Here is a 17,960-nt window from a genome sequence, read left to right as displayed (position 1 = left end):
GCGAGAGTTGCACCCCTTCTGAAAAAACCTACACTCGATCCCTCCGATGTCAACAACTACAGACCAGTATCCCTTCTTTCTTTTCTCTCCAAAACTCTTGAACGTGCCATCCTTGGCCAGCTCTCCCGCTATCTCTCTCAGAATGACCTTCTTGATCCAAATCAGTCAGGTTTCAAGACTAGTCATTCAACTGAGACTGCTCTTCTCTGTATCACGGAGGCGCTCCGCACCGCTAAAGCTAACTCTCTCTCCTCTGCTCTCATCCTTCTAGACCTATCGGCTGCCTTCGATACTGTGAACCATCAGATCCTCCTCTCCACCCTCTCCGAGTTGGGCATCTCCGGCGCGGCCCACGCTTGGATTGCGTCCTACCTGACAGGTCGCTCCTACCAGGTGGCGTGGCGAGAATCTGTCTCCTCACCACTGGTGTCCCCCAGGGCTCTGTTCTAGGCCCTCTCCTGTTCTCGCTATACACCAAGTCACTTGGCTCTGTCATAACCTCACATGGTCTCTCCTATCATTGCTATGCAGACGACACACAATTAATCTTCTCCTTTCCCCCTTCTGATGACCAGGTGGCGAATCGCATCTCTGCATGTCTGGCAGACATATCAGTGTGGATGACGGATCACCACCTCAAGCTGAACCTCGGCAAGACGGAGCTGCTCTTCCTCCCGGGGAAGGACTGCCCGTTCCATGATCTCGCCATCACGGTTGACAACTCCATTGTGTCCTCCTCCCAGAGCGCTAAGAACCTTGGCGTGATCTTGGACAACACCCTGTCGTTCTCAACTAACATCAAGGCGGTGGCCCGTTCCTGTAGGTTCATGCTCTACAACATCCGCAGAGTACGACCCTGCCTCACACAGGAAGCGGCGCAGGTCCTAATCCAGGCACTTGTCATCTCCCGTCTGGATTACTGCAACTCGCTGTTGGCTGGGCTCCCTGCCTGTGCCATTAAACCCCTACAACTCATCCAGAACGCCGCAGCCCGTCTGGTGTTCAACCTTCCCAAGTTCTCTCACGTCACCCCGCTCCTCCGCTCTCTCCACTGGCTTCCAGTTGAAGCTCGCATCCGCTACAAGACCATGGTGCTTGCCTACGGAGCTGTGAGGGGAACGGCACCTCAGTACCTCCTGTCTCTGATCAGGCCCTACACCCAAACAAGAGCACTGCGTTCATCCACCTCTGGCCTGCTCGCCTCCCTACCACTGAGGAAGTACAGTTCCCGCTCAGCCCAGTCAAAACTGTTCGCTGCTCTGGCCCCCCAATGGTGGAACAAACTACCTCACGACGCCAGGACAGCGGAGTCAATCACCACCTTCCGGAGACACCTGAAACCCCACCTCTTTAAGGAATACCTAGGATAGGATAAGTAATCCTTCTCACCCCCCCCCCCTTTAAGATTTAGACGCACTATTGTAAAGTGACTGTTCCACTGGATGTCATAAGGTGAATGCACCAATTTGTAAGTCGCTCTGGATAAGAGCGTCTGCTAAATGACTTAAATGTAAATGTAATGTAAATGCCTGTTATAACTATATACAGTAGGTCTGTTATAACTATGTACAGTAGGTCTGTTATAACTATATACAGTAGGTCTGTTATAACTCTCCCACAAGTAAAAACATCTACAAATAACTATTCCTTTCACCCTGGACTGCATATCAATAATATTTTATAGAACGCTTTAGTAGTTTTTAGGATTAGCAACAAAAGAGACCATGGAACATTTGGTGACAAATATGAACATAATATCAGTCAATACAAATAAATACAGTGAAATAAAACAGAGTGACATATCTTGGGGAAATAAAACACAATGACATATCTTATTGAAATAAAACACAGTGACATATCTTGGGGAAATAAAACACAGTGACATATCTTAGTGAAATAAAACACAGTGACATATCTTGGTGAAATAAAACACAGTGACATATCTTAGTGAAATAAAACACAATGACATATCTTAGTGAAATAAAACACAGTGACATATCTTGGTGAAATAAAACACAGTGACATATCTTGGGGAAATAAAACACAGTGACATATCTTGGTGAAATTAAAACACAGTGACATATCTTGGGAATTGCTTTTTCATCTTTCACAGGCTTGAAAGACAATTATTGTAGTGCTTTTAAAACAAATATAATAGTTAAAATCCTGAAAGATAGGTTGACCCATTGTTAAAACCAGAGGCAGAAAACAGTGAGACCAAACTCACGAATGTGAATATGATTGGTTCACATCCTCTGACAAATCAACAACTTTCAGGAACTCAGGAACTGAGTGACAATCAGACCGAAGATGAAAAAAGTTAAAGTATATTATGGTCATGGTTTAATACTCTCTGCGTAGTTTTTTAGCTGAGCGGTCTGATAGTGGTCAACTGTAATATTCGACTAAACAACCTCCATCAGAAATTCAATCAAAATTCATGGGAATTAAATCAAAAGGATATTTCTCCATTTTTTTTGGGATTATAACTGTGTGTTTTTGAAAGTCATCATGTCCTTTGTGAGTATTGTATGATCTCTTGTTTTTTACTAATGTGGAGATTAGAACATATGAAAATTAAATGTGCTATATTGTATATAAATCGGTGGGAAAAGTACCCAATTGTCATACTTGAGTAAAAGTAAAGATACCTTAACAGAAGATGACTCAAGTAAAAGTCACCCAGTAAAATACTACTTGAGAAAAAGTCTAAAATTATTTGATTTTAAATATACTTAAGTATTAAAAATAACACGTATAAATCATTTCAAATTCCTTACATCAGGCAAACCAGACGGTAAGATGTTCGTGTTTTTTAATGTACGGATAGTCTGGGTCACACTCCAACACTCAGACATAGTTTACAAATGAAGCATTTGTGTTTAGTGAGTCCAGATCAGAGTACTGCTGGGTGTCAGAGGAAAATGTATGGAGTAAAAAGTACATTATTTTCTTTTGGAATGTAGTGGAGTAAAAGTCAAAATGTTCTGCTCTTTCTTTCTTTTACAAAAGGCATCTGAAGAAATAATCCCATATGATCCTGAGATGTATCGATCACCAGCGGAGTTATACTCATATCTCACCAATGTCGGAGAACTTCACGATGGTGAGTTGCAAATACACTCGATGAGTAACCCAACGGGGTTGGGGTCAATTCTATTTCAATCCAGTCAATTCAAGAAGTATACAATACCATTTTTGAATTGTCCTTTATTGAAAATAAATTATGGTTCCATGCAAGCGGTCATGACTGAATTCAAACGTGAGTTGGTTTCGGGGTGTGGTTTGATGTGAGTGTCTCGTTTGTGTGTTCGCAGGCGGGAAGAGTTAGCCAAATTATTTTTTGCCAATTAGCTTCAGCCCGGCTGGTGTGCGACCATGGCAAAATTGGTTTCACTTTGGAAAACCTATCTCTGGGGATTGTTCAATAAATTACACAATAGAAATGGGACAATGTTGCACATCTTTTAGTTGTCTCGTTAAATGCTTTCAATATTTGTAAATTAATTTCTAAAATGTACAGTTGTTTTGAAGTTTTTAAGTCATTGAAATTTGGAGCTATTGATCTTTTAAAATATTGTTTGTGTACATTGTGCAATTTATTGATGGTCCCTAGCCCAACAGGGATCTCAAATGTTAAACCACATTGACCATGGGCATGATTACATGGGTGCTGCCAGCTATGGCCTTATGGGTAGTATAGAAACACACCCTTCGTTTCATGATGTATCATTTACCTAACATCTCGCAAATCTCCGTTTTGGACTAGACTTATTTTTATAGGGGAAATGATCCTATTTACACTTCGTAGTCATTTTGACACCGGAATATAATATATGCCATTTAGCAGACGCTTTTATCCAAAAGCGACTTACAGTCATGTGTGCATACATTCTACGTATGGGTGGTCCCGGGGATCGAACCCACTACCCTGGCGTTACAAGCGCCATGCTCTACCAACTGTGCTACAGAAGGCTTCTGCCACATAGACGTTTTTCAAAATGAGAAGTTGTTTTTATGAGCAGTCTCTCTGTAAAGCCTGCAGGTATAATTCTTTATAGCTCATTATTAGCATGTATGAGCCTTTATAATGTCTATAACAAGGCTTATTGATCTCTCTCTTATGGTTCAGAGCACGGCTGGGAGTACCACTCTGACAGAGGCATGCATCAGAGTGACATGTTGGAAATCTCCTCACAAGGGAATCACCTGACAGAGCTCCAGAGTGTCCATTCCCAACAGCTCCTCCACCCTTATCGCTACCCCGATACCGACACCCTCCACCTGCCACTAGCAGACCCAGGACTGGGACCCCTAACCCTAACCTCACAGGTTAGTCCAACTCTAGTAGACCCAGGACTGGAACCCCTAATCACACAGGTTAGTCCAACTCTAGTAGACCCAGGACTGGGACCCCTAATCACACAGGTTAGTCCAACTCTAGTAGACCCAGGACTGGGACCCCTAACCCCACAGGTTAGTCCAACTCTAGTAGACCCAGTACTGGTACCCCTAACCCCACAGGTTAGTCCAACTCTAGTAGACCCAGGACTGGGACCCCTAATCACACAGGTTAGTCCAACTCTAGTAGACCCAGGACTGGGACCCCTAACCCCACAGGTTAGTCCAACTCTAGTAGACCCAGGACTGGGACCCCTAATCACACAGGTTAGTCCAACTCTAGTAGACCCAGGACTGGGACCCCTAACCCCACAGGTTAGTCCAACTCTAGTAGACCCAGGACTGGGACCCCTAACCCCACAGGTTAGTCCAACTCTGTCTCTGATCATCTTGACAAGTAAAATGTATAATGAAATCAGTATTTCTGATGAGAACAGTGTGGTAGCTGTGAAAAATATAAAATAAATAATAGAAACGTCTAATGGGCATAAAGCAAATGTTTAACAGCGATCCTAACACATAGCACACACAGTGCAACGATTCACAGGGCATTTATACTATAGTGGTACACAATACCAATATCAACAATATACAATATCTAGAGATAATACTTTTTTGTCGTTGAGAGGGAGGACACCGAGGTGACTGGATGTTATGTAATAGCCTACACTGTTGTCTACAGAAAGCAGCTACAGGATTGCTCAACAATGTGCTTTTCCTGAGTGAGGAACCATTTTAGCCACAACCAATAGCCTTGTGAGGAGAGCGCAGTAGAATAGAGTACACTCACCACCAACCGCTGGGCTGTGGATAGTCTAGGCTACACCTCATTTACTCAACCTTGCTATTGACACATAATCTGAGGCACAGCAGTGTGTGAGGGGTGGGGGGGGTGATGGGGGGGATTCTCACAGCAGGAAAATAATAGCTGCGACCAGCAATGAACGGGGTTCACAGGATGACAGAAAGGACACGAGATCAGTTGGATTAACAAAGGAAAGCACTCTATCATGTAGGAACGATCTTCCTTTATGTTCAATCAGTGAAAGCATTACCATGTTTATCTCTCGATACCTCAAGGAAGACGTAAGTTACGTTTGGTCTAGTGCTTTCAGTTGGTTATCTTTGGATGCAGCAGGTAATCATTCCTATAGTTATTACTTAAAGGAAAAATCAGGATGTGACAAGTGACACTTTGCCTCTTAAAAGTCCAACATCTTGAAAACTTGACTGCTGACATGCAAAACATTTGGGACTCTATCAACAGTGGACTACTGGGGGGGATTGGGGGATACCAAAATATCATTTTTGATTCAAGTTTTCCTTTAAATTATTGAGTTTATAAACCAATTCGGGGGTCAATTTGACTAATGGTTTATGTTAAGATTTGTGAAATATTTTCAACATTTGTGTACTGATATATTGTGGTCATCTTTGAATTCTGGGACTTATGTAAATTATTTAAATATCAGTTAGTACACTCCAAATTAGCATTCCAAAATATTTCAATAGACTCTTTTAACAAGGCACACCTGTTAATTGAAATGCATTCCAGGTGACTACCTCATGAAGCTGGTTGAGAGAATGCCAAGAGTGTGCAAAGCTGTCAACAAGCTCTGGATAAGAGCGTCTGCTAAATGACTTAAATGTAAATGTAAATGCAAAGGGTGACTACTTTGAAAAAACACTTTTTGGGGGGTCACTACATGATTCCATATGTGTTATTTCACTGTTTTGATGTCTTCACTATTATTCTAAAATGTAGAAAATAGTAAAAAATTAAGAAAACCCTTTGAATGAGTAGATGTGTACAAACATTTGACTGGCACTGTATACAAAAGGTTTAGATACCAAATTTCATGGGCTCATGTTCAGTTATTTTAGCCCTGGTGTGAATAATTTTGCACGGCCAATTTTTCAGTTTTTGATTTGTTAAAAAAGTTTGAAATATCCAATAAATGTCGTTCCACTTCATGATTGTGTCCCACTTGTTGTTGATTCTTCACAAAAAAAATACAGATTTATATCTTTATGTTTGAAGCAATCAATAAGTTAGCAATCTATACATGAGTTATTTGACCATGTCAAGGGGAAAAAAAGATCTAAGATTAACAATAGATTTAACAGCTTTGCTGTGAACCCTTCACTACTGTATAGATTATAATTAATGGACATTTTTTTTGTAGGGGTTGAAACTTGCTGCAAAACACTGGGTGATCAAATTAAATCAAATCAAATCAAATTTATTTATATAGCCCTTCGTACATCAGCTGATATCTCAAAGTGCTGTACAGAAACCCAGCCTAAAACCCCAAACAGCAAACAATGCAGGTGTAAAAGCACGGTGGCTAGGAAAAACTCCCTAGAAAGGCCAAAACCTAGGAAGAAACCTAGAGAGGAAACGGGCTATGTGGGGTGGCCAGTCCTCTTCTGGCTGTGCCGGGTAGAGATTATAACAGAACATGACCAAGATGTTCAAATGTTCATAAATGACCAGCATGGTCAAATAATAATAAGGCAGAACAGTTGAAACTGGAGCAGCAGCACAGTCAGGTGGACTGGGGACAGCAAGGAGCCATCATGTCAGGTAGTCCTGGGGCACGGTCCTAGGGCTCAGGTCCTCCGAGAGAGAGAAAGAAAGAGAGAATTAGAGAGAGCATATGTGGGGTGGCCAGTCCTCTTCTGGCTGTGCCGGGTGGAGATTATAACAGAACGTGGCCAAGATGTTCAAATGTTCATAAATGACCAGCATGGTTGAATAATAGTAAGGCAGAACAGTTGAAACTGGAGCAGGAGCATGGCCAGGTGGACTGGGGACAGCAAGGAGTCCTCATGTCAGGTAGTCCTGGGACATGGTCCTAGGGCCCAGGCCAGTTGAAACTGGAGCAGCAGCATGGCCAGGTGGACTGGGGACAGCAAGGAGTCATCATGTCAGGTAGTCCTGGGGCATGGTCCTAGGGCTCAGGTCCTCCGAGAGAGAGAAAGAAAGAGAGAAGGAGAGAATTAGAGAACGCACACTTAGATTCACACAGGACACCTGAATAGGACAGGAGAAGTACTCCAGATAAACAAACTGACCCTAGCCCCCCGACACATAAACTACTGCAGCATAAATACTGGAGGCTGAGACAGGAGGGGTCAGGAGACACTGTGGCCCCATCCGAGGACACCCCCGGACAGGGCCAAACAGGAATTAAGATCTGTAAATGTAAAAATCAACAACTAAATCAAAGATGTATTGAAGCATTGAGAGAGATAGGACAATGACTTTGTATTTCTGACCGTTGGAAAGTATTTAGGCCCCTTGACTTTTTCCACATGTTGTTACGTTACAGCCTTATTCTAAAATGGATTAAATTTTAAAATGTCCTCAGCAATCTACACACAATACCCCACAATGCCAAATCAAAACCAGGTTATTCGAAATGGTTGCAAATGTTTTAAAAATAAAAAACAGAAATACCATATTTACATAAGTATTCAGACCCTTTGCTATGGGACTCGAAATTAAGTTCCGGTGCATCCTGTTTCCATTGATCATCCTTGAGATGTTTCTACAACTTGATTGGAGTCCACCTGTGCTAAATTCAATTGATTGGACATGATTTGGAAAGGCACACACCTGTCTATATAAGGTCCCACAGTTGACAGTGCATGTCAGAGCAAAAACCAAGACAAGAGCTCCGAGACAGGGTTGTGTGAGGCCGATAGATAAAGCTTAAGAGCAGTGTGTAGGTTTCTTCTTTTTTCTGATAGTTTATTGCCTAAAATAAGGGGATAAATACATATTCTGAAGGTCCCAGTACCAGTTTAAAAAATGAATGAAAGTATATTTGTGACCGACTAGCTCGATTCAGTCTAATGTAGCAGAATTGTGATTTTTTTTACTGGGGAAGGTTAACAAAAAATGTCTGCCGCATTAAAGGTCTCCAAGGACACAGTGGCCTCCATCATTCTTTAATGGAAAAAGTTTGGAACCACCAAGACTCTTCCGACAGCTGTCCAAACTGAGCAATCAGGGAGAAGGGCCTTGGGAGGTGACACGTCAGGGAGGTGACACGTCTGGAGGAAACCTGGTACCATCCCTACGGTGAAGCATGGTGGTGGGAGCATCACGCTATGGGGATGTTTTTCAGTGGCAGGGACTGGGAGACTAGTCCAAGTACAGAGAGATCCTTGATGAAAACCTGCTCCAGAGCGCTCAGGACCTCAGACTGGGGTGACGGTTCACCTTCCAACAGGACAACGACCCTAAACACACAACCAAGACAACGCAGGAGTGGCATCGGGGCAAGTCTCTCAATGTCCTTGAGTGGCCCAGCCAGAGCCCGGACTAGAACCTGATCGAACATCTCTGAAGACACCTCATCTGCAGAGAAGAATGGGAGAAACAAAGTACTGCGTAAAGGGTCTGAATACTTATGTATATGTGATATTTCCGTTTTTTTTTTTTTATAAATTAGCAAACATTTCTAAACTGTCATTATGGGGTATTGTGTATAGATTGACGAGGGGGGATGATTTAATCAATTTCAGAATAAGACTGTAACGTAACAAAATGTGGAAAAAGCCAAGGTGGCTTAATACTTAACATTTTGTCAATTGTTTTTAGACTCTATTTAGTTGACCTTACACTACCTTCTCTTTCAGGGAAATCCGAATATTTTGACATTTCCAAACTAATACAATCCTTTGGTCTCCAAGCAACGTTTATTTACACAGTAGATGTACAGTTGATGTCGGAAGTTTACATACACTTAGGTTGGAGTCGTTAAAGCTCGTTTTTCAACCACTCCACAAGTGTGTTTCTTGTTAACAAACTATAGTTTTGGTAAGTTGGTTAGGACAAGTCGGTTAGGACAAGTAGGTTAGGACATCTACTTTGTGCATGACACAAGTTTACAGACAGATTATTTAACTTATAATTCACCGTATCACAATTCCAGGAGGGTCAGAAGTTTACATACACTAAGTTGACTGTGCCTTTAAACAGCTTGGAAAATTCCAGAAAATTATGCTATGGCTTTAGAAGCTTCTGATAGGCTAATTGACATAATTTGAGTCAATTGGAGGTGTGGATGTATGTCAAGGCCTATCTTCAAACGCAGTGCCTCTTTGCTTGACATCATGGGAAAAAATTATAAGAAATCAGCCAAGACCTCAGAAACAAAATTGTAGACCTCCACAAGTCTGGTTCATCCTTGGGAGTCATTTCCAAATGCCTGAAGGTATCACGTTCATCTGTACAAACAATAGCACGCAAGTATAAACACCATGGGACCACAGAGCCTTCATACCGCTCAGGAAGGAGACGTGTTCTGTCTCCTAGAGATGAACGTACTTTGGTGAGAAAAGTGCAAATCAATCCCAGAACAACAGAAAAAGACTTTGTGAAGATGCTGGAGGAAACAGGTACAAAAGTATCTATATCCACAGTAAAACGAGTCCTATATCAACATAACCTGAAAGGCCGCTCAGCAAGGAAGAAGCCACTGCTCCAAAACCACCATAAAAAAGCCAGACTATGGTTTGCAACTGCACATGGGGACAAATATCACACTTTTTGGAGAAATTTTCTCTCGTCTGATGAAACAAAAATAGAACTGTTTGGCTATAATGACCATCATTATGCTTGGAGGAAAAAGGGGGAGGCTTGCAGGCTGAACAATACCATCCCAACCATGAAGCACGGGGGTGGCAGCATCATGTTGTGGGGGCGCTTTGCTGCAGGAGGGACTGGTGCACTTCACAAAATAGATAGCTTCATGAGAAAGGGAAAATTACGTCAATATATTGAAGGAACATCTCAAGACATGAGTCAGGAAGTTAAAACTTGGTCGCAAATGGTCTTCCAAATGGATAATGACCCCAAGCATCTGACCCACTGAGAATGTAATGATATAAAATGTGAAATGAAATAAAAGCTTAAATAAATCATTCTCTCTACTATTATTCTGACATTTTCACATTTTTAAAATAAAGTGGTGATCCTAACTGACCTAAAAACAGGAAATTCTACTACGATTAAATCGTCAGGAATTGCGAAAAAAACTGAGTTTAAATGTAGTTGGCTGAGGTGTATGTAAACTTCTGACTTCAACTGTATGCGCAATAGAGGAGGTTGCTGGGGGAGATGAACAGATACACGATGACATAATAATAGCTGGAGCGAATGGAATCAAACACATGGAAACCATGGAAACCACGTGTTTTGATGTGTTTGATACCATTCCTCTCATTTTGCTCTAGCCATTACCACGAGCACCTCCTCCCCAAATGAAGGTGCTTACCAACCTCCTATGATGTGCATGTGATCACAAAGTCAGAGAGACAACTGATCAAGCATAATTCTCTTATGGCCAGACAGGGCTCCTTTAGTGAAACAAGTTGTTTGATCTCAATGGAACTACCTGGATGAAGAGGCTGTGTGTAAACAGTATAATTTTAAAACCGTCCCCTCGCCCATACCCAGGCGCGAACCAGGAACCTTCTGCGCACAACGACAACAGTCACCCTCGAAGCATCGTTACCCATCGCTCCACAAAAGCCGTAACCGATTGAAACGCTATTTAGCGCGCACCGCTAACTAAGCTAGCCGTTTCACATCCGTTACACATGTGTAGGTTTCGCATACTTTCTGCCAGAGGTTGTGCAATAACTGGGTCCCTGAAATGTGTGTACTATGTCATATAAATGCTAAACAAAACATACAGTACAACAATACATCAGGACAACAAATTGTATTTATTTTCCTCTCTACAGATGCCGTACTACAACCACACAGTGTATTACCAGCAACAGGCCCCTGTGTCCCCTAGTTACTACTGCTCAGAGGAGGAGGGACCTGTGGGCCACAGTCCCCCACTGGAGGTATCTGAGGGTGAGGAAGAGGACTATGGAGACCATGTCCCTTTTAGGGGAGACTCCAGTGAGTGCTGACTGACTTAATTAATGAAGTGACTTACTTACTGATTGACTTAATCCTTTTCATTCGTTTGTGAAACGTAAGTCTTCCACGTGAGACTGAGTACAGTAGCATTACAGGGGAGAAATCTGTTGGGTGGCTATTACATACAGGCATCACACACTTGCTAATAGCCTTTAACATGATCCAACAATAGCCATAGAAATGAATTCATTCTGCCATTATGAAATTCATGTAAAATATCTTTCATATCTCTCTATCCAGGTAGCAAGAGGAAGATCCGGCTGTACCAGTTCCTCCTGGACATGCTGAAGAACGGAGACATGAAGGACAGTATGTGGTGGGTGGACAGAGAGAAAGGAATCTTCCAGTTCTCCTCTAAAAACAAGGAGACTCTGGCCAATCGCTGGGGCACGCAGAAAGGGAACAGGAAGAGGATGACATATCAGAAGATGGCCAGGGCCCTGCGGAACTACGGCAAGACTGGAGAAATCAGAAAGGTCAAGAAGAAACTGACCTACCAGTTCAGTCCGGAGGTACTGAGGAAAGTCTTAACTACAGAGAGGAGGCACTACCCTCACTAGGAGTACCAGAGATGGTTCATGTAATGCCACTGTATACCTGCTTTGGGAGTAGGCCTAACCTCACTGCTATGTCTTGAAAATAGGACAATAATGACTGTCTACTGTAATTGTATTTCATTACATTTAAAATGATACCCCAGAAACAATCAGGTAACATTAAAACATGTTGATGTTTAGATTTTTGTTATTGGTGTTTGCATATTCCATGTTTATTTATTTACTTAACAAGTCGTCGTGTGTTACGTGTTACATAATCTTACTCTTGACTCTTATCTTTGTGTCTGTGATGGAAAAAAAAATGAATAAAGTATATTTTTTACATATGCTCTTAGTTCCCAGAAAATGTGTCAGTGGGAATGGAAGAAAAGATCAAAACCTCAAACGATTGCAACATCAGTCTATCATGACTGAGTAAAGAAGAGGCACATAGTTACAGCAATCATTCTGTTTCTCTGTTATGTTATTATCTGACTCGTCATCTATCTGATCACGTCAGTTGTTGATGAAAAGCAAAGACATCACAGGTCCGTTTTCAGGTGTAGTTCTGAAACACGTCTCAATACCTTTTTAGTTTCAGTAAATTACAGGAGTTAGTGCCTCAAGAGTAACGTTGTAATTAAGTTGATAAATTCCTGTATAAAATGGGCATTATGCCATCTCCTGGTAGATCAGTGTGTTTACATTGTCTATGGTACTCCCGATCACGGCCGGTTGTGAGACAACCTTACTCAAAAATGCATCTTCTTTAGGAATGCTATTTATATCCCTTTGATGACTGAACATTCGTCCATGCTGTGTGTGTCCCATCACTGCAGGTCATTTATGACGAATGTATATGTTTTATAAATTCCAGGAAAGCATATTAGCCTGGTTTAGTTAGTTTAGGAAAATATGTAGGTACATTCTAGGTGTATTCAATTTATTCGCCACAAGAGTGTGACATTAAGTAATTGTTCAGGCTAATTTGCTGGCTGGTGCTCATGAGTTTATAAAACATATACTTTATACATTCGTCATAAATTATCTGCAATGATGGGACACATCCAATATGGATGAATATTATATATATTTTTTTTTTTTAAACCTTAAATGAGTAGGTGTGTCAACCTTTGACTGGTATTGTATATATATGATTTAATCAAGGTACATATTAATCTATTCTGATCCACTTAATCACCTGTACAAAAGGTGAACTCTTGATTCATTAGGGACTTCCGCCCATAGAAACCTGTTTTTGTGACGTCTTCTCTGTGTCGGCCAATGGGGAAGAAGGAGCAGAGTTTCGGTGAAGAATTTGAACCGAGTCGCGGAAGCAGCGGACGCTTCAAACTACCATCTTGATGTAGTTTCAGTGTGGTTTAATTAAAGAAACCTATTTTATTTATTTAATTTAACCTTATTTAATTTGCCTTTTTTTACAAAAAAAAATTCGTTGGACGGTGACCATGAGGAGGAGGTTGGTAAAAAAATATTTTTCTGTGTTTGGGATGTTGTCTTCGTATTGTTGTTGCTATGTTACGTCGGTAGCTAGCTACAGTTAGCTGGATCGCTAATTACAGGAAAGTAGTTCAATTAGTCAATTTAAACAACAAGGATAACTTCTTTACTTAGTTAGCAAAGACTAACCAGGTTCACATATTGGCTCAAGATGCTGCTGTAAAGTTAACCTGTCATAACCTGTAATCTGTAATAGGTAAGTTTACTTGTCATGTTAGCTAGTTGTTTCTCCACCATTTTTGTTTGATATCAAAATAATTACAGTAACGAGTTCCATCACCAACGTTACAGTATATTATCACAAGTAACTATGTAAATATGAACTGGCTAGACATGTATTTTTAAAATGCAGTCGCTAGTTTAGCTGACTAACGTTAGTTGTGCTGTTTTGGCAAACCAATACTTAGTCAAATCAACCGGGTTAACGTTATGTAGATACGTTTGGCCAACTTCCTACATAATTAGCTACTTGGCATTTTGAAACCTTCGACAAAAAAACCTACTCGGCTCTTTTTGTTCTTTTGCACACAAAATGAGCCGTATTAATCCATGGACGGCGTGAAACCTAATCTGTACTCTTTCCCGTAGTTACAAATCAAATCAAATGTATTTATATAGCCCTTCTTACATCAGCTGATATATCAAAGTGCTGTACAGAAACCCAGCCTAAAACCCTAAAAACAGCAAGCAATGCAGGTGTAAAAACACGGTGGCTAGGAAAAACTCCCTAGAAAGGCCAAAACCTAGGAAGAAACCTAGAGAGGAACCAGGCTATGTGGGGAGGGCAGTCCTCTTCTGGCTGTGCCGGGTGGAGATTATAACAGAACATGGCCAAGATGTTCAAATGTTCATAAATGACCAGCATTACAGGCTGCAGCATTCATATTTAAGTAACATGCTGTCACTTTCTCTTAATTTCCTCTCCCTGTACAGTGAAATCCATGCTGCAGAGTCGGTAGAATGTCTGACTCGAGCCCTTAACCGGTTGAAGGACATCTGGGAGGAAATAGGAATTCCAGAGGATCAGAGACTACAAAGGACTGATGTGGTTAGGAAACATATCAAAGTGAGTTCTGCTTCTTTTGCAAAGATCAAATCAAATTTTATTTGTCACATACACATGGTTAGCAGATGTTAATGCGAGTGTCGCGAAATGCTTGTGCTTCTAGTTCCGACAATGCAGTGATGACCAACAAGTAATCTAACTAACAATTCCAAACTACTGTCTTATACACAGTGTAAGGGGATAAAGAATATGTACATAAAAATGAGTGATGGTACAGAGGACATTGGAGGCTGGGTATAATTTGTGTAATTTTCCAACAGGAACCTGTTCCTGTTTGTTGGCGTCCTTTTGTCATTTATGAACAACGCATACAAAGTAGCATGATTAATTCACCTAGCTAACTAGCTGCGGAATAGGCATCAACTCACCACGTGTCTTATTCTTAATGTTTGCCCATAGGCTACCAAAGTGAGGACAGACATTTTTCTGAATAAAAGTGGTGAGGTAAAAAAAAGACACAGCTAAATGTCCTACTACCTACCTGGTTTCCTATCATGTCGCTATGCAATTTTTATTTACAACGTTTTTGGAAACAGATTCCTGTTCCACAAATTATACCCACCGGGCGCTTGACTAGAGAAACGGTGCCTTCGTAATCTCATTTCAGACCAAGGTGCATGAGCAGACAGGAGATGGACCTATTTATTCAGCGACTCTTTCTAGGTTAAATGGAGGTTGCTTTTAAAAATTAAAAACAATTCCATTGTCCTACCAAGAGTTGCTGAAAGTATTTTTTTTTTACCTGGTTGGTCTGTCTTGTAACCTGTGTTTTTCTTTCCTACCCAGGGCTTGCTGGACATGATGATTGCTGAGGAGGACAGTCTAAGGAAGAGATTGATGAGCAGCATAGAATCCTGTCGTAAAGAGCTGGATGTTCTGTGTACTGAGCTTCAACTATCCCCATTTGAGGTATATTTATTATTATTGATTTATTTCACCTTTATTTAACCAGGTAGGCTAGTTGAGAACACCTTTATTTAACCAGGTAGGCTAGATGAGAACACCTTTATTTAACCAGGTAGGCTAGTTGAGAACACCTTTATTTAACCAGGTAGGCTAGTTGAGAACACCTTTATTTAACCAGGTAGGCTAGTTGAGAACACCTTTATTTAACCAGGTAGGCTAGTTGAGAACACCTTTATTTAACCAGGTAGGCCAGTTGAGAACACCTTTATTTAACCAGGTAGGCCAGTTGAGAACACCTTTATTTAACCAGGTAGGCTAGTTGAGAACACCTTTATTTAACCAGGTAGGCTAGTTGAGAACACCTTTATTTAACCAGGTAGGCCAGTTGAGAACACCTTTATTTAACCAGGTAGGCTAGTTGAGAACACCTTTATTTAACCAGGTAGGCTAGTTGAGAACACCTCTATTTAACCAGGTAGGCTAGTTGAGAACACCTTTATTTAACCAGGTAGGCCAGTTGAGAACACCTTTATTTAACCAGGTAGGCCAGTTGAGAACACCTTTATTTAACCAGGTAGGCTAGTTGAGAACACCTTTATTTAACCAGGTAGGCCAGTTGAGAACACCTTTATTTAACCAGGTAGGCTAGTTGAGAACACCTTTATTTAACCAGGTAGGCTAGTTGAGAACACCTTTATTTAACCAGGTAGGCCAGTTGAGAATAAGTTGTCATTTACAACTGCGATGTGGCCAAGATAAAGCAAAGCAGTGCGACAAAAAATAGACACTAAAAAAAATGGGGAGGAGGGGGGACACAATAAGATGCTCACCATTACCTTAATGTTGCATATTTTTTTATTTCAGGGCTCACTTCAAAAATATGTCAATCTTAATGTTACTTTCCTGGTTAAATAAAGGAATTAAAAATATTGCTAATGTTCCTCTCAACCAGTCTTGATGTGTTTTATAGGAGGACCCTGCTGCAGCTTGCTAGCGTTCCTCTCAACCCATGTTGATGTGTTTTATAGGAGGACCCTGCTGCAGCTTGCTAATGTTCCTCTCAACCTGTCTTGATGTGTTTTATAGGAGGACCCTGCTGCAGCTTGCTAATGTTCCTCTCAACCCATGTTGATGTGTTTTATAGGAGGACCCTGCTGCAGCTTGCTAGCGTTCCTCTCAACCCATGTTGATGTGTTTTATAGGAGGACCCTGCTGCAGCTTGCTAATGTTCCTCTCAACCAGTCTTGATGTGTTTTATAGGAGGACCCTGCTGCAGCTTGCTAATGTTCCTCTCAACCCATGTTGATGTGTTTTATAGGAGGACCCTGCTGCAGCTTGCTAATGTTCCTCTCAACCCATGTTGATGTGTTTTATAGGAGGACCCTGCTGCAGCTTGCTAATGTTCCTCTCAACCAGTCTTGATGTGTTTTATAGGAGGACCCTGCTGCAGCTTGCTAATGTTCCTCTCAACCCATGTTGGTGTGTTTTATAGGAGGACCCTGCTGCAGCTTGCTAATGTTCCTCTCAACCCATGTTGGTGTGTTTTATAGGAGGACCCTGCTGCAGCTTGCTAATGTTCCTCTCAACCAGTCTTGATGTGTTTTATAGGAGGACCCTGCTGCAGCTTGCTAGCGTTCCTCTCAACCCGTCTTGATGTGTTTTATAGGAGGACCCTGCTGCAGCTTGCTAGCGTTCCTCTCAACCCGTCTTGATGTGTTTTTATAGGAGGACGAGGGGAGGACGATGCTACAGCTTGCTAGCGTTCCTCTCAACCAGTCTTGATGTGTTTTTATAGGAGGACGAGGGAGGACGATGCTACAGCTTGCTAAACCCATGTTGATGTGTTTTATAGGAGGACCCTGCTGCAGCTTGCTAATGTTCCTCTCAACCAGTCTTGATGTGTTTTATAGGAGGACCCTGCTGCAGCTTGCTAGCGTTCCTCTCAACCCATGTTGATGTGTTTTATAGGAGGACCCTGCTGCAGCTTGCTAGCGTTCCTCTCAACCCATGTTGATGTGTTTTATAGGAGGACCCTGCTGCAGCTTGCTAGACACTAAAAACCAGTCTTGATGTGTTTTATAGGAGGACCCTGCTGCAGCTTGCTAGCGTTCCTCTCAACCAGTCTTGATGTGTTTTATAGGAGGACCATGCTGCAGCTTGCTAATGTTCCTCTCAACCCATGTTGATGTGTTTTATAGGAGGACCCTGCTGCAGCTTGCTAGCGTTCCTCTCAACCCATGTTGATGTGTTTTATAGGAGGACCCTGCTGCAGCTTGCTAGCGTTCCTCTCAACCAGTCTTGATGTGTTTTATAGGAGGACCCTGCTGCAGCTTGCTAGCGTTCCTCTCAACCCGTCTTGATGTGTTTTTATAGGAGGACGAGGGGAGGACGATGCTACAGCTTGCTAGCGTTCCTCTCAACCAGTCTTGATGTGTTTTTATAGGAGGACGAGGGGAGGACGATGCTACAGCTTGCTAGCGTTCCTCTCAACCCATGTTGATGTGTTTTATAGGAGGACCCTGCTGCAGCTTGCTAATGTTCCTCTCAACCAGTCTTGATGTGTTTTATAGGAGGACCCTGC

The 17,960-nt window shown here is 41.8% G+C and overlaps 2 protein-coding genes across 7 annotated transcripts in view; both read left to right on the top strand.

Annotated features, from left to right (window-relative positions):
* The first annotated feature begins 2,289 nt into the window (after positions 1-2,289).
* LOC124031939 (transcription factor PU.1-like) lies at positions 2,290-12,234 on the top strand. 2 transcript variants are annotated; one of them, XM_046343780.1, is made up of 5 exons: positions 2,290-2,520; positions 3,013-3,106; positions 4,133-4,332; positions 11,164-11,281; positions 11,591-12,234. In XM_046343780.1, the coding sequence occupies exons 1-5, from the start codon at positions 2,512-2,514 to the stop codon at positions 11,908-11,910; spliced, it is 741 nt and encodes a 246-aa protein (XP_046199736.1). In that variant the 5' UTR covers positions 2,290-2,511; the 3' UTR covers positions 11,911-12,234. The 2 variants fall into 2 exon arrangements, with proteins under 2 accessions (XP_046199736.1, XP_046199727.1); XM_046343771.1 differs by having other exon boundaries at positions 2,292-2,520; positions 11,164-11,329.
* Positions 12,235-13,150: 916 nt separating this feature from the next.
* The window catches only part of LOC124031754 (protein regulator of cytokinesis 1-like), a 16,417-nt gene continuing 11,607 nt past the window's right edge, over positions 13,151-17,960 (top strand). For 3 of the 5 annotated variants that reach the window (XR_006838163.1, XM_046343384.1, XM_046343405.1), the window contains exons 1-3: positions 13,152-13,366; positions 14,341-14,473; positions 15,260-15,382. Coding sequence is in view for 4 of the 5 variants with exons in the window: in XM_046343384.1 (XP_046199340.1) it covers positions 13,356-13,366; positions 14,341-14,473; positions 15,260-15,382 (267 nt within the window). In the remaining variant the exon portion in view is untranslated. Of the gene's footprint in view, positions 13,367-13,453; positions 13,604-14,340; positions 14,474-15,259; positions 15,383-17,960 lie in introns of those variants that run through there. The other 2 variants (XM_046343396.1, XM_046343416.1) reach the window with 2 other exon arrangements.

This window comes from Oncorhynchus gorbuscha, linkage group LG01 (genome assembly GCF_021184085.1).
Source record: "Oncorhynchus gorbuscha isolate QuinsamMale2020 ecotype Even-year linkage group LG01, OgorEven_v1.0, whole genome shotgun sequence".
NCBI lineage: Eukaryota > Metazoa > Chordata > Actinopteri > Salmoniformes > Salmonidae > Oncorhynchus > Oncorhynchus gorbuscha.
Note: the sequence above shows the minus strand (reverse complement) of the source record. Positions and strands in the feature narration are given on the sequence as shown.